This window comes from Castor canadensis, chromosome 11 (genome assembly GCF_047511655.1).
Source record: "Castor canadensis chromosome 11, mCasCan1.hap1v2, whole genome shotgun sequence".
Lineage (NCBI taxonomy): Eukaryota > Metazoa > Chordata > Mammalia > Rodentia > Castoridae > Castor > Castor canadensis.
In genome coordinates, this window is record NC_133396.1 from 12,439,684 (window position 1) to 12,463,585 (window position 23,902).

General features: G+C 46.1%; 1 protein-coding gene across 6 annotated transcripts in view; it reads left to right on the plus strand.

The window, feature by feature from the left end:
* Positions 1 to 23,558, plus strand: part of Rgs9 (regulator of G protein signaling 9) — a 104,250-nt gene extending 80,692 nt beyond the window's left edge. For 4 of the 6 annotated variants that reach the window (XM_074045286.1, XM_074045282.1, XM_074045284.1 and 1 more), the window contains 6 exons: positions 1,171 to 1,258; positions 3,134 to 3,272; positions 5,201 to 5,286; positions 8,585 to 8,702; positions 21,261 to 21,745; positions 23,159 to 23,558. In XM_074045286.1, the coding sequence (XP_073901387.1) occupies positions 1,171 to 1,258; positions 3,134 to 3,272; positions 5,201 to 5,286; positions 8,585 to 8,702; positions 21,261 to 21,745; positions 23,159 to 23,309 (1,067 nt within the window). In that variant the 3' untranslated portion in view covers positions 23,310 to 23,558. The remainder of the gene's footprint in view (positions 1 to 1,170; positions 1,259 to 3,133; positions 3,273 to 5,200; positions 5,287 to 8,584; positions 8,703 to 21,260; positions 21,746 to 23,158) is intronic. The other 2 variants (XM_074045283.1, XM_074045287.1) reach the window with 2 other exon arrangements.
* Positions 23,559 to 23,902: the final 344 nt, after the last annotated feature.

A 23,902-nucleotide genomic window follows, 5' to 3' on the forward strand; every position in this document is an offset into this window, starting at 1 on the left:
TAAGCAGTCAATGTCTTTTGCTGTGAGCAAGATGGTCCACATTGCACTTCATGTCAGATCAGTTGACCATCAGTTAAGAGTAGCATTGGCTGGTGATCTTGGTCCAAAGAACACTCCGAAGTTCACACTGAAGGGAAAGGACCTCTGTAAGGGTTGTGTGACAAAAGGCGACTGGTATAGAATTGTGCAGCCTTTTTCAACCTGAAATAGCTTGGAGCTTTAAAACTAATGAGAAAGGAGAGAAGGGAATTCTCTTGTCCATTTCCCTGCACCACACACATGCACATGAACACACACACACATACATGCTCACACACACACGCACACGCACATACACAGGCTCTCGCTCTCCTGTTGGTGTGATCCTCTTAATTTTCCCAGGTGAAACTTGCTGCCTGGGATCACTGCACCAACATATTGCCAATGCTTGGAGAGAGGGGTCTGGCTTTTCTTCTGCACCCAGAGAAGCAGAGTCCCTCTGGCTCTGGTCATGCTTAGTTAAGTGCCCTTTGTGGTCAGGCCTTCCCCGAGCATCAGTCATCAGTATCACACTTGAGCAATGCAAGGACCTTTGGGCTGGAAGATGGCCTGCGAGAGAGGGTACAGAAGGTGAGGTCTCCCACAGTCAAACTAAGGAGGCAGATGTCATGCAGCCAGGAACAGAAGCAGAGTAAACAGGGGCTTTTATGAAGAAGGCCTATACTGTGGTCATACAAGCCTAGGAGCCTTATTATACACAAACTTGTTCAGGAAATATTTGATACAAATTCTAGGGAACCTAGAATTTGCCACCTAGAGAATGTGGCAACTTCTGCAGGGTTATTACCCTGCTCTGACCTGTATATCACCAGAAGAAAGAATAGCGCCCACCGTGTGAATGTTTTGCCCCAAGTGTGGTAGGTGCTGATCCAGTGTATTCCCAAGCACACTTGCAATTTGAGTCATTGCTGGGTTTCAGCTGTCTTCCCAAGCCTTCAGAATGAGACATAGCTCGTTCTCTAAAGGAGCGTGTAGTCTGATGTCACAATACACGGTGACTTGTTTTGCAGGGAAGATGCTCACCAAATTTCAGTACTGAATCCATCCCAGCTGACTTCTTTCTTCTGTTTCCTCTTTTCTTCTCTTCACCTTGCTTCCTGTCTGGCTTTTGTCTGCGTGGACTCTATGCAGGGGAGAATCTGGGATTCTGGGAAGCCTGTGAGGATCTGAAGTATGGAGATCAATCCAAGGTCAAGGAGAAAGCGGAGGAGATTTACAAGTGAGGATTAGCCAGTTTGTGGAGGAAGCTTCTGTGGTATTGGGATGGAATGGGAGGTCCCATGCCATGTGGCAGAGTGCCTTGGTCACTGTCCTTACTGTGCTGTGCTGTAAATTCTTTCCCTGTTGTTCTGAAAAAAGTCTGTTGCAATGGACAATGAGATTCTTCTGTTCTTGTGGGAACATGTTTAGTGGTTACAAAAGCAAGCTGCTCTGAATTACAGCACAAAATTTTTTGGCTAACCCTCCTTAGGTCATTTGTGTACATGTGTGTCTTTGTGTGTGTGTGTGTGTGTGTGTGTGTGTCAGAGAGTGAGAGAGAGAGAGAGAAGGTAAAATGGGGAGAACCTACTTCATGAGCCATCTTAAAGACTTCAGGATGATAAGGAGAAGAGACATTCTCCCATGTGTCTGGGACAGTGATCCCAGCTTGGGGTACAAGTGTAGACACATCTCTCATTTCTCACTTCATGACTCTCACCCCCACCCACTCAGCACAGCAGTAAACTTGTTCCTCTCCAGGCCCATCCTCCTTCCAAATCACCCAAGAGTCAATCTCTTGGGTCAGACCTGCCTCTGAAGGCCAGGTGGAGAGGAGGGGAAGTTGCTGAGAGCCATACTCCCCACCTCAGCCCTGCTCCCCCAACCTGGTGGTGCTCTTCCCTGCTGTGGTCCCATCCCTGCTGGTCCTTCTGTCTGTTGCAGTGGAAATCTACCTAGGACTCCAAGGTTCTGGTGTCTCTAGTTCCTACTCACACGCTATGCTGTGACCAGGCACCATATGGGCAGGAATGAGCCCTGGCAGCTACAGCTTTCTGGGATGCTGAGCCGTGGGTAGCAGTAGGCCGTTCCCTTCTGAGGACCCAGGCTTTGCTCCTTTGGTGCCCTTCCTTCACACTGACTCAGGTTGGACTATCCGGATTTTCAGAGAGCCTTGAACAACATTGATAAATAGAGCTGAGGACTCGTGCCTCCTACTTGGAGACGCCTTTGCTCTCTTGCAGGTTCTCTCATCTCCTCTTACAGAGATGTACTCTGTGCCCCAAGAGAAGCTGGGATGGCTGGGATGGGACAGACAGGACTGTAGTTCCAGGAAATTCCCATGACACCCTTCCCCAGATGCTGTCTGCTCCCTTACAACATCCAGACAACAACTAATGCTCCCAATCTGCTGTCCCCACAGGAATATCAGCCTCTTGCCCCCCAAGTGCCCCACTTATGGAAGCCTCTGTTTGAATTTCCAGATCTAAATGTGTATCTAGGAGAGCAGGGGAATTATCCAGGTCTCTAATCAGCAACCACTCAGAACTGGAAGCACTGGGAAAACTCTTCACCCTCAAACCCTTAGTCCTCAAGCACAGGACTCTGGAATTATGGCTGACTCTGGAGCCTTTAGTCTTTGCACCCAGGTGGTCACACCTGGAGGATTATGGGCTCCTCCCAACTCAACATTGAAGATTCATCACCAAACCCATCTAGACAGGGCCACAGGAGAGCAGAGGCCCCCAGAACAGCCATTTGGAGGTGTCTTAGCCTGGTTTCAGGTTGGCCCTGAAATCCAGGTTAGGAGGAAGAAGTGATTGAAGGTAGATTTTTCACTCTTGTAGCTAAGGCCTTCTTCACCTGGGTTCCTCCCATCTTCTTTTGGCTCTCTCTCCTAGAGGTTGGAACATCAAAGTTAAATTCTCCATTGCCAATGCCGTTTTTGACCATTTTCTTGTTTCCAGGAAAGGTGGTTTAATGACCCCTTGGAAGTTCAAACTTTTTGTGCTTCCTAACAAACCTGGAACCTGTTGTGTCAGTCCTGCCCCCCCCCCACCTGTGCACTTGGGTTAGCTACTTTTGCAAGCATTTCCCTGCCTCCCTTCCTCCCCAGGCTGTTCCTGGCCCCAGGTGCAAGGCGGTGGATCAACATTGATGGGAAAACCATGGATATCACCGTGAAGGGGCTGAGGCACCCCCACCGCTATGTGCTGGATGCAGCGCAGACTCACATTTACATGCTCATGAAGAAGGTAGGCTGGGTCTGTGCCGAGGATGCTCAGGGGCCAGGGAGAAAAGGGAGACCACATGTGGACACTGCTTTGCCAGTGGTGGGATGCAGAATTGGCCAGTTGTCTACTGGACTGGACCCTCCTTGAGCTCCATGCCAATGGGCTGTAGAGGGCACCTGTAGAAGCCACCTGCACCTTGTGAGCCCCTTACTCTGAAGTAACGTCAACAGGCAGTGTTAATGGCATTACTAATTGTGGTATTAAGATAATAGCTTATTATCTATTAATAAGCTTATTATCTATTAATAAACTATTGTGAGCCTGCTATTTGTTGCAGGCTCACAAGGTGCATTCACTGTGCAAAGCACAAAACTTTGTTCTCAAAGAGAATTCACAAGAACCCCTTGTTTCTCTGGAGTCTAGGGCTTGCCCGAGCTCTCAGCAATGATAAGGTGGTGTTCTAACTCCTGGTCTAACAGAGTCCAAAGGCTCAGCTCTTGGCTGTGCTATGATGGTGACAATGCTCATGGCCCTGAAAAGATGTAACATGTGGAGAGTTTAGTGACAAATTAGGTGATTGCAATAAAACCCTATGAGAATTCAGACAGCCTTCTGGATTATTATGGTGAATATGGTATGAACACTCAAGGAATTGTTAAAAATAAAACAAATGGTGGCTCAAGTGGTAGAGCATCTGCCTAGCAAGTGCAAAGCCCTGAGTTCAACCCCTAGTACTACCAAAAAATAAAAAAATGAAAAATAATTAAAAATGGAACCTGGGAGAATAATCAGTTACTTTCTTAAGGTGCTTCAACTTCTCATTTTGGCAGTTACTCCTTTTATGGGAAAGCATTTTCATAAGCAGTGATATAGATTGGTGTGACTAGTAAAGGTTTAGCTTCCCTTCTTTGTGGGTTTTTGTTTTGTTTTTTTCTATCTAGGATCATTAGCACTTTCAGCAAGCTACCCTGGCTATTTCTCACCGTTCTTTCCATCAGTGGGGTTTCCCTGTGGGTTTCTTACTAGAAGATCCACAACAAGGTTTCCTTAATAATAGTCCTTCTAAGTGTATTTTAAAATATTTTGATTCTTAAAAATGTAGTTTTCATACAGCCTTTCAGCAGCCACCCAGGGAGACAGGTTACTAGCCAGAATGGAACAAAGTCATGGGTAATTTATGAAAAACAGGATGTATGTGCTTATTAGACTTCATGTCCTTACAGCCATATCCTATGGTGACAAGCTCACATGACTCAATGGCTCTATTATCCCTACTCCCAGACTCCATCCCAGTTCTCATAAATGGTACTGCTACCACTTAGGCTTTAGAATCTGGCTGTTTTCAGAAACCTTTAAGACTTCTGAGTCCCTGGGTTGCCATAATGGACCTTGACTATATTTGTTATGACTGGAGTTCTCAGCTGGCCTAGAAGTAGCAAGTAACTTCTCTGAAACACCCAGGACCCCAGGAAACATTCTCACTGGAGGGTTCTGCACCTTGGTCTTTTTTTCTTTTTTTCCTTGTTACTCTTGCCTTTATACCCAAAACACAGGACAGAAAGCGGGGTAGTAGGCTTTGAAGTGGGCTCCATATTCATGGTTACTCACTTTTCCTTGGAAGAAGGTACTGGGTTGGAAGAAGTCAATGTCCTCTTATCTCTTGTGGACTTACCACATGGTGCACAACTCTGAGGATTTTAGTGTGGGGTTATAGACTGTGTTTCTAAACCTGAAAACGTGTGTTTCCAATGAGTTCCTGGGTGAAATTGATGCTGCTGGTCCACACCTGGGAACTGCTGCTCTCCACACCTCCCTTAGCACCTTTCATGCAAGGAGAGAGATTCCCTCAACTGTCATTCACGCCAAGGGAGGGCTTGACAATGGCAAGCATATTCATTCAACTTGACAGCCCCCTCTCACAATCACTGTTTTTCTCTCATTCCTGCCAGGATTCTTATGCTCGCTATTTAAAATCTCCAATCTATAAGGAAATGCTGGCCAAAGCCATTGAACCTCAGGAAACCACCAAGAGAAGGCAAGTGGAGTTGTCTATAATTGCTGGCTGCCTGCTGTTTAGTTTACAGAGAAGTAAGGGTCTCTTTCAGCCAAATGGCTGTTATTGAGATATCTACTTGATGGCTTTATTGGGGACTGGGAAGTACTGCTCAGTAGGGCCTCATTTACTTCACAATGCACTGAAATCACTCTAGCAAGATTTCCTTAGTAATTACCTCCAGTAAGTTTTGTTTCCTTAATGCTGGTTCCAAAGAGTTTTGATTATCAGAACAATAATTATCCTGATGTTATCACAAATGGAAACATCTCATTGGTTTTTTGAATTGCTACACTTCTCTGCCTCCAAATTGATGAATGTGAATTAATTTAGCTACATCCTTGTATCTGCTTTGTTCCAAGACCTTAGAGAGAATAGCACTCCAAGTGCTGGGGGTAACAAGTAACATTAACACCTCAAGTGTTCTTGCTGTCCCCAAGGAGCTACTTTTCAGAAGTCCATTAACTGGTTCATTCTCACTTTTCTTGTTGGAATGTGGATTATCTTATCTTGTAGAGCCACTGAGATATTGGATTGCCATAATGTTCTGAGAGACACATTGGAGTCTCGTTTGGCTAAAATAAACTCTACAGGGCTTGAAGATTCAAAAGAGTAATCAAATGACAGCTTGGACAAAGTCGTGGGACTCCTGTGTCCTGTCTCCCCATTGCTAGTAAATGCTGGGCTCTTTTCCAGTATTTTCATTCAATTCACAAAGGGGAGGCAGTTGGTCCAGATCTTTTATCAAAGGAGCTTAAGAAAGAAGACCCCAACTTGGTCTCATTCTTGAGGATAAAGGCCCTGTTATGGCCAGGAGAGAAAGGAGGCCTTTGTGGTGCCATTTTAGGTTGACCAAGTAAAGAAGGGAGTTGAGAGGATCTTGGAAGCTTCTTCTTTAGGTCATAAGAAATGACCATAATAGCACCAGAAGTTCTGCCAGAAAGTAACGGAGGTAGTAGGGACACTGTCTCATACTCTCACCAAATATTTTATAAGTTGGGGACAGACATGAGAATTCAGTTGGAGTTTTTCTTGGGCATAGCTGGGGCTTCCAGTGCCCTGGGTAGCAGAGACTTCTGATGGAGTGCTTGACTTGGAGTGGGGCATTGCAGACTGGAAATGCTGTCATCTGATTGTGAGTGGGACCCACATGTGAATGCTTCTAACATGAAACTGGGCCTGTATCCAGGCAGGGATTGTGGTGAGTGTGAATTTGCTCCCTGTGTTGCAGGGGTAAGACAATATATTAAAACTTAATTTTTCTTTTTTTTTATTATTGTGCTGGGTGGGGGTACATTGTGGCATTTACAGAAGTTCTTACAATATATCAGATATATCATAGTTGAATTCACCCCCTCCATCATTCTCCTTTATCCATCCCCTTCCCCCATTCCAGGATTAGTTACAGCAGGTATCATTTTCCATTTATGTGCATTTGTGCACACTATTTGCACTATTGTCATCCTCCTTCATCCTTTCTCCTCCTCTTCTCTCCTCCCACTGGTACCAACCCCCCAGAATGGACCTGTTTTGCCCTCCTATTCTCCAATTATGTAAAAGAAAAATAAAATGACATTTTTGTTTGTTTAAGATGGCTAGACAGGGAGTCTCCTTGTGACACTTCCATGTATATATGTACTATAACCCAAATTGGTTCATCTCCTCTATTTTCCTTCTTTCTACCTTAGTCTCCTTCTTATGGTGGTTTCAGCAGGTTTAAAAATTCTATATTCATTCTTGTTTAGAGAGTACATTAACCATATTCACCTTCTTAACTTCCTTCTTTTACCCTCCCTCTCTCGTATGTGACCTCCCCTTGGCATGACCTATTTTTCATAATATTGCTGTATTTGTATTAGGTCTATTTTCTACATATGAGAGAAAGCATGCAGACGTTTCCTTCTGAATCTGGCTAAGTTAAGATGATGTTTTCCAGTCCCATCCATTTACCTGCAAGTGACAAAATTTCATTCTTCTCTGTGGCTGAATAAAATTCCTTTGTATATAAATACCACATTTTCTTAATCCATTCATCAGTAAGTGGGGCATCTTGGCTGTTTCCATAACTTGGCTATTGTGAACAGCGCTGCAATAAACATGGATGTGCAGGTGCCTTTATTATAACCTGACTTACATTCCTTTGAGTATATCCCAAGGGGTGGAATTGCTGGATCATATGGCAGTTCTATTTTTAGTTTTTGAGGAGCCTCCATACTGTTTTCCACAGTGGTTGTACTAATTTTACATTCCCACCAGCAGTGTATGAGGGTTCCTTTCTCCCCACATCCTCACCAACATTTGTTCTTTATGGTAGTTATTCTAATAGGAGTGAGGTGGAATCCTAATGTGGTTTTGATTTACATTTCCTTTATGAGCATTTCTTCATGTATAAAACTTAATTTTTCTAGGACAAGTTAAACCTAAGCTCCATCCAAGCCTCCCCCTTGGCCAGGCTGTTGAAACACCCAATATCAGGTCTCACTTCTTGGTAGAGGAGCTCTCTGCCTTTTTAGTGTAGATATTAGGGTTCTACCAGTTTATGCAGTCCCAAAATTTGGGGTCCTGAGTCTTCAGCCTATCATTGCTGCTGAAAAATTTGTGTCCTAAGCCCATGTGGACCTCCTAAGGCAGGTATCTCAGCTGCTGTACCTCCCTTCATCCCTTAGCCACCTATAGCCTGGACCTGACTCCTAGCATGTGATGCAGAGTTTGGTCCAGGAATCCATGTTTGGCTTCTGTAGAAGGTTCTGACCCATCCTAAGATCTTGTGTCCTAAGCAGGTCACTACCAACCCATCACTCCTCTGCAGATTCTTCCTGCTATGTCTGGTATGGGGGCCTAGCCCTCTTGGGCAGTCCAGTTCTTTCTTTCCTTCTCAGAGCCTTGGCTTGTGAAGATAAATGCTGCACGCTCTATAAGGCTGGAACTCTTGGATTTCCATTATCCAAGTCCACTTTGTCCCCTACTTTCATGAAAATCTTACAGGATATCAAGATAACAAACTGATTTCTAAACATTGTAGAAAGGATGTCTGTCGTGTTCACCATCCAAAAGTCTCCCATGTGCCTGATGGCAGTTGTACTCACTCTGGTCCCATTCTCCAAGGGGGCAGAAAAGAGCTAAAGTTAAGCATGTCACTGAGGACTTTCTTTGAGGTTCACTTGGGAAATGAGGGAACAAATCCAGATAATGGCCTTCTAGTCCCAACTCCTACCAGGTGTAATGGTGTCAAGGAGCAAGCAGTATGGTTTTCCATTAGCCAATCCGTCTTTCCTTTCAGCTCGAGCCTCCCATTCATGCGGCGTCACTTACGCTCCAGCCCGAGTCCTGTCATCCTGAGACAGCTGGAAGAAGAAGCTAAAGCTCGAGAAGCAGCCAACACCGTGGACATCACCCAGGTCATGAGCAAGCTGGACCGTAGGAGCCAACTCAAAAAGGAGCTGCCTCCTAAATGAATCTGTGATTCTAGAAGGGGTGGGGACAGCATACCCTTGGGAGAGGCGAACAAAAGAAGGTAGGGTCTAGAAGATTCCATTCCCAATTACTAGGTTAGTAGAGTCAAGACATATTTCCCATATTCCTCTAATGTTCTTCATGGTGGACTTCCCAATACTAGAGCCACTGGAGCTTGTTCTCCCACTCCAGTTCACCAAGGGGCAGGGTTGGTGTTGGTAGGGAGGGTCACCTGACCTAGTTGCTGTGTGCTCCCTGTCTTACCTTAGGGATTTCTTGTAGGGAAAACAGCTGCTTTGTGCATACTGTTAGCTTTGGAGAATCACAGAGAAAGCTTTTCCTCACCCCCAAAGCATAGTTCTTCCAGAGACATTTGTCTAAAACAGGTTTAGGAAGCTCCTTATCCCATCTTTCCAATTTAGATTCTACCTCTAAAGTAATCTGAAATCCTTCCAAGGACTGGTTGTAGGACTCCCTTGTGGAAATAATTCTTTAGGCTCCTGTGTTATACCTGTGTGGAAGTGCCCCACTTGGACACTTCTGCTGAGCTTGTTCTTAGCCACAACTACCGGAGGCATAGCAGGCTCTGTTCTTCCTGTCTCCCCATTCACTTGTAAATACTGTGGGAATAAGCAGCTTGCAGGAATGAAGGACTCTGGCCAGAACAGTCAAGGAGAAATCACCCTCTGAGGGGCATTTGTTTTTTTGTTTATTTTTTAAGTTTTTTAGCAGTACTGGGGGTTTGAATTCAGGGCCTCACACTTGCTAGACAGGCTTGAGCCATTCCAATAGCACTCTGAGGGGCATCTTTTTGACCAAGGAATGACACTGATGTCTTCATTCCTGGGAAAAACGATAGTGAACATCTATGGCATTTTTTAGATGAGTCACAATCCAATATAATACTTTTTAGGATATTTTCTAGATGTTGGTGCTTCCCTCTTCTACAGTTGTAGGCTAAGCCAGCTCTGTAGTCAGGAGTGGAGGGAGAGGACAGCTCATACATTGTGAGGCTTCAAAGGTTATTCTTGAAGTTAGGCTAACCCCATATACTTGTATGAAAAAGAGAGAAGAAGATGAACAAGACACAGCCTTATAAAGCAGGAATATTCATTTATTCAACACTTTTATTAAGCACCTATTATGTGCAAGACATTAGGGAACAAATAAAGACATTGTTCTTCTTTCATGGAATTTGTAGTCTAGGACTGACAAAAATAACTAAACTACCAGGTAACTGTTACTGGAAAACACTGAGGCACAAACTAGAGTGGCCTGCCGCAGTAAGTGTTTATTGTTAATGTGCATGGAGTCCTCTGTGGCTTTGCTGATCTTGGCTGGGTTCACTCACACATCTGGAGGTTTGTCTGCAGAGGCTTACCTTGGATGAATGGGATGAGTCTGCTGTGTGTCACGTCTTTTATCTTCTAACAGCCTGGCCTACGCGTGATCCCATGGAGATGGCAGAATTGCAAGGGAGCCAGTAGAAATACATAAGGTTTTACATGGTCTCTTCCACCTCATTTTATTGTCCAAAGCAAGCAATAAAAACAGCCTTCATTCAAGAGGTGGGAAATAGATTCTACCTTTTTAGTGAAAATATGTCAGAGTCTCATAACCAAAAACATAACAGATACAGGAAAGGGTATGGAATGGAGTCATCATTGTAATCAATAACACAAACAAAAATATGATAAGGCCTGTTGAATGCTCTAAAGGAAATAGATATGGAGTCATGAGAGGGAAATGAGTGGTCGGTCGGCTATGCTTCTTTGAAGCAGTGAAAGAGAACCAGGGGAAAAGAACGAGTTGGCCACAGAATGTGGGCCACATAGGGAGAATGCCCCCAGGAAGAGTAGGGCAAAGTCGCAGAGAAATGGCTCAGAGTGAACTGAAAGCCACGTGGATAGAGCCTGGTGGGTGAGGAGGAAATGGTGTGAGGTGAGTCAGGTAGGCGGGGCAGGTCACTGATGACCTCTTAGGCCAGTATAAGGAGTTTGGGTCATTTGTTTCAAGTTAACAAGATGATACCAACCCCAAAGAGGGGATCTTTTGCTGCCCTTCATGGGTCACAGACTAGTTTATTCCCTGAAAGGGCACACTTCTTTTGGAAGAACATTGGAGTCTCCCAGCTTTGGCGGTACCCCCAGCAGAAATTTCAGGAATGAACCATTAGAAATTGAGTGCTGTGAGGGGAGGGGCCATATTTACTCACTTACCACTTGCTAAGACCTAGCAGGTTATGCACAAACATGTATTCCATGAATGGATGAGTGAACAAATGAATGACTGACTGACTGAATGAATGAGTGGAAAGAACCCTGGAATTGGAGTTAACCTCCTGGGCCCTGGTCTTGGTTCTAGCACTAACTACACAGTCTTGAGCAACTCACAAGACTTTTCTGCTTTTTTAGTCTTTTGTGAAAAGAGGGGTTGGGACAAGATTTAGTCAAAACAGATCTGGTGAAATCTCAGGGGATATAAGGATAGGGACACCAATTTTATTTAAACATTTAGAATAAGAGTAAAGTTAGGTAGTTTTTTAAAAATTTACATTAAGATAACCATTAATATATTATGAAATAGAATGCAAAATGTGCATGAATTTTTTAAGATAAAATTGGAGACATCAAAGACATTTCGTACTTGGTTGTGGCAGGTTCAGGCTGTGCCCTTGGACTCCTGGGGGAGCATGTTTGCCCAGCACTCCTGCTGTTTGGCCTACTTTAGTGGGAAAGTCTGAGAAGAATGAGATCAGAGAGTATTTGCTGCTCCTTCCAATTCCTCTGTGTGAGCTGAGATCACACGCCTAGCAAAATGGTGGTCAGGATGGCAGAGGTGTCGAATTCATCAAGAATTCTCCATGGCACTGATAAGGTCCTGTTCATCTTTGGTTCAACCATCCTTGTGTGTGTGTGCTTTTCATTCTCCAACAGATGACTATGTGCTATGTCAGGCACAGGCCACATCCTCCCGACATATTGATGGAAACCTACTCAATGTCAGACATACAGGATCTCATGACCTAAAGAGACACAGGCATGTTAACAGAGTAAGGGCCCATTCTCTATCCGATAAGTGAGTAAATAAGTCTGAGCATTATCCTTCTGAAGGAAGGAGTAGGATAAATGACTTTACTCTACAATGGCAGCAATTATGTTTCACAAATGTATTTCAAAGACCACTTTTGTGTATGAATCAGTGGATGGAGGGTACTGTGGAGGAAACAAAAACGTACAAGGTAGTCTCTGCCCTCAAGGGGCTGATGAAGATGTATGGGTGTAAATGGCCATAACATGAGGCAGAGTATCATTGGGGCTGTACAACATGGGAGAGGACGCCAGAGTTGGGGCAGAATTGTTTGGCCTGAAAGAGCAAGAGGAGCTTTGCAGAGGAGGCATGACTACAGTGGGCCTGGGAGGAGAGTAGGGTGTTATCAGATAGAGATTGGGGAGTAGGCACTGCAGGTCATGTGGGTAGAGCCAGGCAGGGATGTCACTGACTCAGGCAGTACTTGTGGGGCTGGGAAATGGGGCACCCTTCCAGGCAGACCCAACCCTAAGCATTGTGCTGGTCTTCAGTCCCAGCTTGTCCCTCAGCCAGAGGCCCCTGAGCAGGCAACAGTTTGTGTAACTATGTGGTAGCACAACACACAGGGTTCATAAAGCAAGTCTGGAAGAGGTGGTTGAAGTTGTATTTCAGAAGGCCATGAGATGAATCATGGGCTCTTTTCTGTTGCCCGTGGGAGCTGTGAAGGGCCTTGGTCTCAAGATTAAAGCTGGGTTCTGGCAGCTTTGTGGTCCTTAGAACCACGCTTGACCTCACTCCTCTATGGTTCATACATCTCTTCTATAGCTTTCCTTGCACCCTGCTCACACTTTGGTCTGTACTGTATTGAAGCAATCAGCTCATGTGTACTTTTTTCTCCTACTGGGATGTAAAACTCCTAAAAAGGAGAGCCGTTTTGGGTTTTTGTCTTGGTCAGGTTAGATATTAGATGGGCTTACAGTTGGTATTTTATATGTTTGATGAGCTTCAAGATGGAAGATGAAGATTTGAGGAGAAAAGATGGATTGAGAAGTTGCTCTGGTCTCCATCAAGAGGCAGGTCTGGATCAGGAGTGTGAGGGTGAGCTCAGAGAGCAGAGGAGATGTAATGGAGACAGAATATACAGGACCGATGGACAGCAGGGTGATGTGTGAGAAGGAGTTTAGGAAGACCCAGAGACTTTGAGCCTCCAAAGATAGGGGTGACACTAAGAAAGACGTAGATTGTGGAAAGAGGACTAGATTTGTGACAGTGTTTAGGAATTCACCAAAGGTTTTGGAGTCCCAGATGGAAATGTGGGCACCATTCATGTAATGGACATTTACAGACACCTTCTGCACCAGACACTGGAGGCTGCAGGGCCCCTCAAGGAGTTCCAGTCCAGAAAAGTGGTAAACATGCTGTCCACCTCCAAGACAGGCAATGTCAGTACTCTCACCACAGTGCAAATGGAAGGAAGGAACGTGCCCAGGAGGAAGTGATCAATCCAATCTGGAAAATGGACCTCAACATTTGAATAGAATTTTCCAGGGGAAGTCAGATAGCTATGATTAATAATTACAGGCTCCCTCCTTCCAGAAGTATTTGAGACAACTTATAATATTATGATGGCATATGATGGAATTTCTAAAAAGATGACTTGAAAGTCATCTAAAAGTTGGGCTGAGGGCTGGGGGCATGGCTCAAGTGATAGAGTGCCTGCTAAGCAAGTACAAGGGTCTGAGTTCAAACCCCAGTACAAGGAAGGAAGGAAGGAAGGAAGGAAGGAAGGAAGGAAGGAAGGAAGGAAGGAGAGTGGGGTTGAAGGCTGGGCATGGTGGTGAACAGCATTCAAGAGGTAGAAGCTAGAGGATCACAAGTTCAAGAATATCCTGGGCTACTGACCCTGTGTCAAAAAAAGTAGTGTTGATTATAGGATTCAAGGTATCCTATAATCAACCCCACCTTGAGTGACTGGGTTATAACAGATTATATTATATTTTTTAAGCATTAACATTTGTTCTGAGATTTCTGAAAACTACCAAGCAAAAAGAGAGACAAATTGGGTTTAGAACTCTGTTGTGGCATGAAAGAAAGAAGACATTCAAGTCCTTCTTGACCTTGATTGTCACTTTGCTCCCAGGTCCCAACGGAAAGTTAAAAATGTGTTTCTGGAAAGAGAGGGATTTCTAAACCATTCCTGTTTTATGCATGAAAGATGCAGAGCTGAATAAAAAATGTCAAATTTAATTTTGTCAAACTTACATTTCCATGGAAAATGAGAGACAGTAGATGACAGATAAGTGCTCTGAAGAAAAAGAAAGCTGGTTTGTGTGATTCTGAATTGTGGAAGGGGAGTAATTTTAGATGGATTAATTCACTTGAGAGTGATTGTGAAGATGTGAGCAAGTGGACCAGAACTCAAGGAGAGAGGGTGGATAGGGAAAGAAAAGAAGGCTAAGAGGGAATTTTGGAGGAGGCCATGTTTTAGAGATATAAGAGAAGAAGTAGGAGCCGGGCACCAGTGACTCCTGCCTGTAATCCAAGCTACTCAGGAGGCAGAGATCAGGAGGATCGCAGTTCAAAACCAGTCTGGGAAAATAGTTCATGAGATCCTATCTTAAAAAAGCCCATCACAAAAAAAAGGGCTGATGGAGTGGCTTAAGGTGTAGGCCCTGAGTTCAAACCCCAGTACTGCCAAAAAAGAAAGAAAGAAAGAAAGAAAGAAGTAGGAGAGCTGTTAGAATGTATCACAGAGGAGATGGGAAGAGGATATGAGTGAGTGCTCAATGGTTTTGACACAACAGAATTGTCGATGATGTTGGTGTTCATTTTTAAATAGTCTCTGTGCACCCTTCCATTTCCCAGCCTCCCCTGCAGCTAGGTGAGGTCATGTGACTAGTTCTGGCCAATGGACTGTGCTGAGGCTAAGAGCCTGGTGTTCCACCTCCACCTCCTGCTCCACTGTGGACTTGGAGTCTACATCATCTTCCATGCAGTCCAGTCATGAGAAGCAGGAGCCTCTTGGTGAACAAAAAATAGACCTTTATCACAATAAATCACTGAGAGTTCTAATTCCTGCAGCATAGCCCATTCTGTCCTGGCTGATCAAGGAGTTGAGTATGTTGAAGTTTGGAGGAGACCCCTGGATTGAACAGCTGGGAAATCACTGGATATTTGAGGGGGTGATGTTAGTGGAATACTAGAGCAGAAAGCTGGGTTTTATGGGGATGAAGGAGAATATGTTGGAGGTGAAAAGGGGAGGCAGTGACTACAGATTATAATTTAAAGAAGTTTGGGGTGAAGGCAAGGGATGGAGTGATAACCTAGAAGATGGAGGATGGAGAGGAGGTATTTGTAAAGGACAGAGTAGTGAAATAAGGAGATGATCCCAGGAGATATGGAGATGAGGAAAGAAATAGTTGATAAAAGAAAGCCTGGATGAATCTGGAAGTGATCAGAGAAAAGTCCAGACTGATCGTGAAGAGGAAGAGCTCGTTCTCTGATGTTGCAGCTCAGGGAGATTTTGAAATGGAAAGGAGGGAAGCTGAAGACACTCAAGGGGAGATCGGTTTTCATAATCAAGTAGAATTTGAGGCGTTTGGTTAGAGAGTAGCTGGGAGTGGGTAGGGTGACCTCAGGAGCAAAAGGTCTTAACAATCCCTACGAGGCAAGGATGATGAGATGTCAGGCCAAATAGAGGTGAATAGAAAGGTTGTCAATCCAAGAGAAGGAATAAGTATCTCATTTCTTTATCTGCAGACTTCTCTGTGTTTGAAGGTGGATACACACATGTATGTGCACGTACATCCACACAGACACAGACAGAAAGACAGACAAAGAGACAGAGATACACATTTCATGATGTTTCTTGGTCAGCCAGGCAGCATTTCGGGAAAAGCTGTGGAATTCTGGCAACCGTGCCAGTGGAAAATACTGGGGCATGTCCACAAGAGTGAGAGATGGGATGGTTTCTAGAATTCACTGATTCCTTTTGATTCTAAACTTTAGCTTCCAGTCAGATCAGTGTCATGCATGGAGTTTGTCCTTAAACATTGCCGAATGAACAAATCTGTGTATTGTGGTTCTAGAATTTTTGATTCTTAAAGCTAGGTGACAAGTGAGAACACTTATTCCATAAGCCAGGCTTGAATGATGAGGGTGTAGACATTGGAGTCAGGCAGGCCTGGTTTTGGTGTGTACTAGCTGTATGACTTTGAACTTCAACTTAACTGAAGTTGTAATTTCTCTTAGAAAGCCAATGAGAATAGAGTAAGAAATCTCTCTCTCTCTTTCTCAGAGAGAGAAAAGTATACTTATTTCTCTCTCTCTGTCTCTCTCTCTCTTTCTCTCTCTCTCCCTCCTTTCCTCTTCTCTATCTCCTTTCTGTCTGCCCATTTCTCTCGTTTTTGTCTGCTCTCTCTTGTAATCTGCCAAGACTGGGATCCAGAATCCTTCTGGAATAGCTTCTGTGAACAGAGTCAGGCTCCACACCAGTTTTCTTCTATGTGTCAAACCACTCAAGAGTCAATAAAGATATTCAGCCCTACTGCATTTAAGCACCCTGCCAGGTGCTGGGGGTCACCAGTGAGTGAAAGATAAACACTCATGGAACACTTACAGTCAATAGGAAAGACAACCAGCTGAGTTATAGGAAAGCATCCTAATGCTTTGGGAGGATATCACAGGAACCACTATTCTGGGGAGGGGGTGAAGACTTGGGGAGTGCAGAGGGGCTCTGGGACACTTAGTTGGTTTATGTGATCAGGACCAGTGGCCTTCCTGGACCATCCATCCTGGAAAGCCCTATACAGAAACTAGGCATGTAGGACTTTATAATTTTGGGTGGCTTCATATATTTCAACTCCAGGCATCAGTTCTTTTCCATTCTTACTCTTGCCTCCTCAAGAGGCTGCCAGTGTTCTGTTCCCCAAACTTGGGATCTGCCAGAAAATTCTCCTTTCGATAGCAAAGGGGACACAAGTTTCTACCCAGTGCCCAAGTCTGGCAAGAATGCCTGTTGTCGCTGTCACAACTCTAGCACTAGTTGGCAGCTGCTCCTACTAACTTTGTTGTTATGAGTCAGAACTAACAGCAGCCCACAGGGCCCACTTGGGTGTCGAATGGCATCAGAGGTAGTTATTTGTCTGCTCTCTAAACTGTTATGATAGTCTGCACTATACCATGCACTCAGACACCATCCTAATTCCTCAATGTCACAGCGTAGCATTACAAGCCTGTTTACCCATAGAGCGTACATTTTATGCTAGAATATGTTATTCTATAAAATACCAGGTTTCCTTTGTAGAATTTCATTCTCCAGCTTGGATTTTAGAAAAAAGACTGCTTTCATGAGAAATATTTAGGGTAAATATCAGGGCCAGGGATAAAAACATAAGAGTGAAGTACTGAGAACCATGCCTGGCATCTCATGAGTGCTCAATAAGTGCTAGCTGATGTTGTCATTATCACCATCTTCACCATCATTACCATCACCACCACCATCACCGTCATTGTTACTACCATCACACCACAACCATCGCCATCACCACCACCATCACCACACTGTCACCATTGTCAGCCTTCCTAGAAGCTTCATGGTTGTAGAGTGAGTGTGCCCTTTTCTATCTGTCAGTGTTGTCCAATATAGGACTAATTATTCCTTATTTTTTAAGGCATTTCCTGAGGAGTATTTAAACCATTGTTTTCCCAAGTCACCTTACTTCTCTGGCTCTTTCAGAATCTTGAAGTGCATCCCTTTAAGCTCTCCAGGGAACATTAGGATAAATTCAAGATGGCGGGGGGCGGGGGGAAGGCGAAGAGTTTATGTCCTGCCTTCTTTCAGCAGCTTCTAGGAGAGGACTAACCAGGAACAGTGTAGTGACTGGTCAATCCTGTGGTCCCAAGTTTCGTGGCTGAGGTAAGGGCCAGTTCCAACTGGGATGATTAATAGTAGAAATGATGTGGTCACCCAAGAGCATTTTTCCTCATGGGGTCAACTTTGCTTGTTTTCTTTTGGAGAAGTGGGGAAGGGGAGGATGGGAAGGAATGGCAGGTGGGGCTGTGTACCTTAAATGCTGAACCTGTTCCCAGGAAGGGAGTTCAGGTGGTCACAGGTTTCCTTTAAATTCTCAGCCAGTTTCTAGGTACAGAAAAATAAGTTGTATCTTTCTGCATCATCTGCTTTGCCTTCCATTAAATAAAAAGCCTGTGATTGTGTTCTCATGTTAACATACTGCTCCATTTCATGCTCCTCCCCTCCTTCTCTCAGCTCCTTTGCTCAATAAAATGCAGTGCACAACAGAACAAAATCGAGTTCTCCTCTACTTTCTCTGTGTCCTGTCACATTTCTGTGCCATGTGTCCTGCATGCCCCTGCTTTGCTGCTTCACACCAATGGCCGGTGGAGCATGAGCTGGAGGACCTGGATCCCCAAGTACCAGTACCAAGCCTCTGAAGGAGGGGACAATGTGGGAATCCATGGCTCCCTGGTGGGAAGGGGTAGAAATGACATGCTGCTAAGAGAGTTCACACCAACTGGGCTAGTGGTCATTTGCCCAGAACAAAGGGCCATCTCAGGCCAGGCAAGTGAAGAAAGACAGTAGCCACTCTTCTTACTTGTCTTGTCATTCATCCTGAAAAAGAGAAGGTGCTGAAAGATGAGTAGGGTGAGGAAAAGAAGGAGGTAGGTAGGTGTGTGGGAGGCGGGGCACAGGATTGGGGAAAGGTATAGAGAGAGACAAATCCAATCACAAGCTGTATGATCTTGGTGAAGTAGCACCATCTCCATGAACCTCAGTTTACTTCTCTGTAAAGTGGGATTACAGAAGGATTATGACAGAATTTATCATAAATTCTGAGGGAGTGGGATTCTAGTTAATGGATTCCTGGGGTAACACTTTGATGCTTCTTTTTCTCTCTTGATAAAGCCTAGCTCTTTGGGTATTTTGACCCTTTTGAAGTCCCCAAGTCCTACTGAAACCTCATAGCCAGTAGGATGGCGACATGGGTCAGTAGAAACAGCAAGAGCTTTGGGGTCATCCTAACCTGGTCTCACAATCACATTTAGTCACCATATTAGTCTTCTATTGCTAGGTAACCAATGGCCTCAAAGAGCAAGCACTTGTTAGCTCATGGTTGTCCGGGTGAGATGTGACTGGTATCTTAGCCCATTGAGGCTAAAGTACCATAGAGTAGGTGGTTCACACCAGAAATTTCTCAGAGTTCTGAAGGCTGGAAAGTCCATGATCCAGTCACCGGCAGATCAGAGTCTGAGGGCCCACTTTCTGGTTCTTAGTTGTGCCTTCTCACAGTGTCCTTACAGGGCTTAAGTGCTGAGCTAGCTCTCTGGGGCCTTTTGTATAAGAGCACTAATCCCATTCTGTTTGCTAATACCATCACCTTGGGGGAAGGCCTTCAACATACAAATTTGGGGAGACTCTAAACTTCAGACCACACACAGCACCCGTGTTCCATGCGCAGGGGTCAGCCAGGCTAACCTGGAGGCTCTTGAAGGAGCCCTCTTCCAAGCTCATTCAAGTTGTTGGCAAGATTCAGGTCCTTGTGTGCCATTGTTGGCTGTGGTATCATTTCCTTGCTGACTGTCACCTCCTAGAAGCTGCCCACATTCCTTGCCACAGGGCCCTCCATCTTCCAAGCTAGTAATGAAGAATTTTCTCTCGTTAAATCCCTGTCATGTTTTGAGCCTTTCTGACTTCTGCCCCTGGCTTCTAGCCTCACATTTAAAGGGCTCATGTGATGATGAGGTCAAACTTACCAGATCTTCTTTCTATGTAAAAGTTAACTGTGTCTTGTCACATTGCCTGGTTTCAGAACATTTATAGTTCACAGCCACACTCAAAGGCAGGGATGGAAATCTCAGGGACCATCTTGGAATTCTATATATCATATCACTTATTAGTCATGAGAACCTGGGGAGGATATTGAACGCTTGTGGCCTTAATTTTCTGTTCTCTAAAATAGATTTGTAATCTAGCATATAAAGTAGATGCTGAACAAATTATTCAGCCGTAATATTTCTCTTACCACTTGTCTCCCAAGCCATTAATCAGGACCCAGCTTCTTCACCATCATTATTGTGATTCTCAGCAGACTGGCTCCCAAGAGGAAATAATACCTCCCTGTAGAACGGAAGGGTTGTTAAAGTTTAGTGCAGACTTCCTCATGCTTACTAGAGTGTCACAGAACATGAGTCCCCTGAGTCACTCACCCTAAGAGTCTCCTTCAGTGAGGGCTGGGTTGGGCCAAGACCTGCATTTGTAACTAGTGCCTTGGAGGATGGATGTAGCTGCTCTGCCTGCTACCCTGAGCCAGCCAGCCAGCGTGCAGATTCTGGTTAAGCATAACAACTCTGGAGCCTCTGTCCCCCCTGGCCTTTCTCTTCCTAAAAGCTGTTCTTGGGTGTTTGGGCCCAGTCCACCTGGATGACCTGGAGACTTACTCCACAAAAGCCAACAGCCTCCTACTCAGGGCTAGAGCAGCCAGTGTTTGGCCTGAAGGGCAGGTGGAGTCCTCTGAGGAGGACCTCCAAGGGTCTATTTCAAAGAGGGTCTGTTCCTCACTGAAGGGATTTCCAATCTTCTCTTTGGAGGCCAGGTTGGTCCAATCATCACTGAGACATAACCCCCACCTCCACCAAGGACCTCTGCCCATGTTAGGATTTGATGTGACATGTGACTGCAGCAGGCCTTCAGGAAGGACCCAGCAAACCCAGGCCAGTGGGCCACTGTGCACCGCAAAGAGTATGTCTTAGTAAAGATCCTGGAAATTCCAGTTTTAATTTCTTTTCCAGCCTGGACAAAAGCTCCTTCAGGCTCCTTGAGCTGAGAATATGCCAAATCCATGCCCCCCTATCCTCACCCTGCACTGGGATTGCAGTGGCCCTGGGGTGCTGAGACATTCCCCTTTTCTCCACTGAAAGGTCCTTCTGAATGGCTGCCCAGGTTCCACTCCCAGCCTTTCTTCCCAGCCTTCCTTTCCTGCCTGAAAACCCTAAGGTGTTGTCTGGGTAGACACAGGTGGGGTTCAGGACAAGCTATGGTCTCAGTTGCAGTGTTGAATGCCTCTAGACCTGAGGCTAGGGCCCATGATGAAGAAGGGGTGACACAGGGGTATGATGGGTATGAGGCATTGCTCATTTGGAAAATGGAATTGAGGAGTGATGAGAACCCTTGTCTGGCCACACACCAGTATCCCAGGCCTGGAGGTAGGTCAGTTTGTGCTTTGGGACACAATTGTCTCATCCTGAAGACTGTCAAGGATAGACAGAGGCAGAGGTCTCTGTAGGACTCTGCCATTGTCATAGGTGGTTTTGGGTATTATTTACAAACCACCATGAAGCAGCCAGACCAGGCCTGCACCCTTGCCATGGGAAGGGGGCTGAGTTAGCTGAGGGCCACTTGGGGGCTGTGGTGGCCAAGGCCACACCATTCACTGCTCTCTTTTCCTTTTCCACAGCAGGGCCAGCTCATGGCTCCCAGCCCCCACCTGGCTGTGTACACGGGGACCTGTGTGCCTCCCTCTCCTTCCGGTCCCTTCTCCCCCTCCTGCCGCTCTCCCCGAAGGCCTTTTCCCTCACCCAGCCGCTTCATCCGAAGGCCCAGCACTGCCATCTGCCCCTCGCCCATTCGAGTGACCTTGGAGAGCTCCTCAGGCTTGGAGCCGAAGGGGGAGGCCAGCTGGGCAGGTGCCCACTGCGGGCCCCCGGTCACCGAGAGCAGTGAGGCCTCCATCACCTGCCCTGGGCCCCACAGCCAGTCCAGGGCCCTTCCCAAGGCCCGTGCAGCCCTGTCTCTCAGCAGGTTTTTGAGACGAGGCTGTTTGGCCTCGCCGGTCTTTGCCAGGCTCTCACCGAAGTGCCCTGCTGTGTCCCATGGAAAAGTGCAGCCTCTGGGGGACATGGGCCAGCAGCTGCCGAGGCTGAAATCCAAGAAAGTAGCAAAGTAAGAAGCAGAAAGGGCTAGTGCTCTGTGCATGTCAGCTCTGAGGCTGCGGGTGTGGATAGAGGCTCAGTGTTGTGAACATGGCCTGGAGCTGAGGGGTAGGGGTGGGTGACAAGGAGGACCGTGCAGAACAGATGCCACAAGAAGGCTGCTCACATCCCTAGGCCACTGGAACATCCCCAGAAATTCAGTCCTGTTTCCCTCTCTCTTCCTGAGAATAAAGGGCAGGGTTTTTTTTTTTTAATTTTTATTATTTTAAAAAAATATTTTGAGACCAGGTCTTACTATGTAGCCCATGCTGGTCTTGAACTTGCAACCTTCCTGCCTCAGTCTTCTGAGGGCTAGGATTACAGGTGTGCACCCCTATGCCCAGCTGGAACAGGTGTCTTTTTTTTCTCATTTTCTTTTCTACTCACGCTGCCCCATCCCAAGAATATTAGTCTAGTAACTTCACTGCAGTGGGAAGTCCAGGTATTAAGAACCCACAATTCCCCTACTTCAGGTGCTCATGTCTCCCTGGTCCCCAAGGACACCTGCCCACCTCCTTCTGCCTCCACCTGCACCCTCTCCTAGAGGGTCTTGCAGGGATCCCTGGCCATGGTCTCTGAAAATGGAAGTGTCTGATCTCTTTCTGGGCAGCAGCCCCTCTGAACTGCATTTTGGTTGGTTCTGCAAGTGTGACATCTGAAAATTCCAAGTGCCCCAAGGCAGCCACCAAGTGGAGAGTGGAGAAGAGTGTTTGGTAAATGGTGGCTGGCCCCGGGGGCTGAAATGCAAAATTAAGAATTCGCCCCAGACCAAGCGACATGCCTCCTGCGTTTGGCCTGCGTGGGCTTGGGGAAGGAAGTGATAGGCAGACGTCTGGGGTTGCCATGGATACCCAAGGAGTGTGGCCTCTGGTATTCTGTGTGCATGGGGGACAGAGGGGGGCAGAGGTTGCTATCTGCTCCTGCCTGTGTCGCTTGGAGGATAAGGAGAGGAGAGTGGCTCTGTTGCCTTAGGGAGAGGGTCAGGATCCACTGCTTGTCTGCTGATTCTTCCCAGCTGGCCCTGGGGACGGAATGTTCTAGGTCAGCGGCCAGTGGCAGGCCTCACATGTGGGTGTGGGGCTTTTGAAGGTCCTTTTTCTCTGTGGCCTGAAGAGGCAGGTAAAGGGACTAAGGATTAAGTCCTAGTATGTCCTACAGAAGTATTCTGAATCCACCAGAACCATAAGATTGAAAACCCCTTGAAAATGAAAATAAAATGTGTTTGGAAACATTATTCCCAATAAAAAGGATCCCTGAGCCAATGGTGGCACATGCCACTTTTGTAGATGCCCCTGGCATGCTGGTCTTCCCGGGGCTGTTGGAGTCATTCAGGTGTTAGTTGTCTTCCCACCCATTCATCTCTTGTGCCCTGTTGTGCCTGAAGCTTTTTCCAGATCAAAATGGACGTGCCTACAGAGAGTGGGCCCTGCCTGATGGATTCGGACGACACTGGGATGGGAGAGTCTAGTGACCGGGCCACAGAAAATGAGGTCATCTGCCCCTGGGAGAGCCTGGCTGAGGGGAAGGCGGGCTGAGCCAGGACCATGAGTCAGGAAGATGCTCCTGGCAGACACCGCTGGACGGGGCCACGGGGCACACTTGCTCTCAAACCAAAGTGCATTAGGATGATATGGAGGGCTGGAGAGACCAGTTGGAGTGGCGTGTGGGAAAGAGTGCACTGGCTGGCCACCCCCTTTGCTTGCCCTGACTTTCCCTTGCTTGACCAGAAAGGCATGTGGTCCAGAAAATGTCCCTTGCTGCCTTAAAACCAATAAAAAGTTAACTTGGAAGAGTTTCTTAGGTTGGAATGTCAGTATGTGCTCAGTTCTCTTAAATATCTAAGTTAAACTCATGTCCTCTCTGCTTTTATGGAAGGGGGACACTGAGTGCTTTCCCAGAACTCCCTCTCTACCTATCTTGGTTTGGGCATGACACTTTCATCTACTGGACTCTAGGATTTGGAGGTCCCCAGGGTGTGACATCCCATAGGAAAGGGAAAGGCATCCTCCTGGATTGCCAAATTCCCCAAGAAGCAGATGCCAAGACAGGATTTGTTGGGGGCAACACCTGTGGAGGATAAAGGGCAAGAGCTGGAGAAATGGGAGAGGGGCTTCAGACGCTGGTGCAG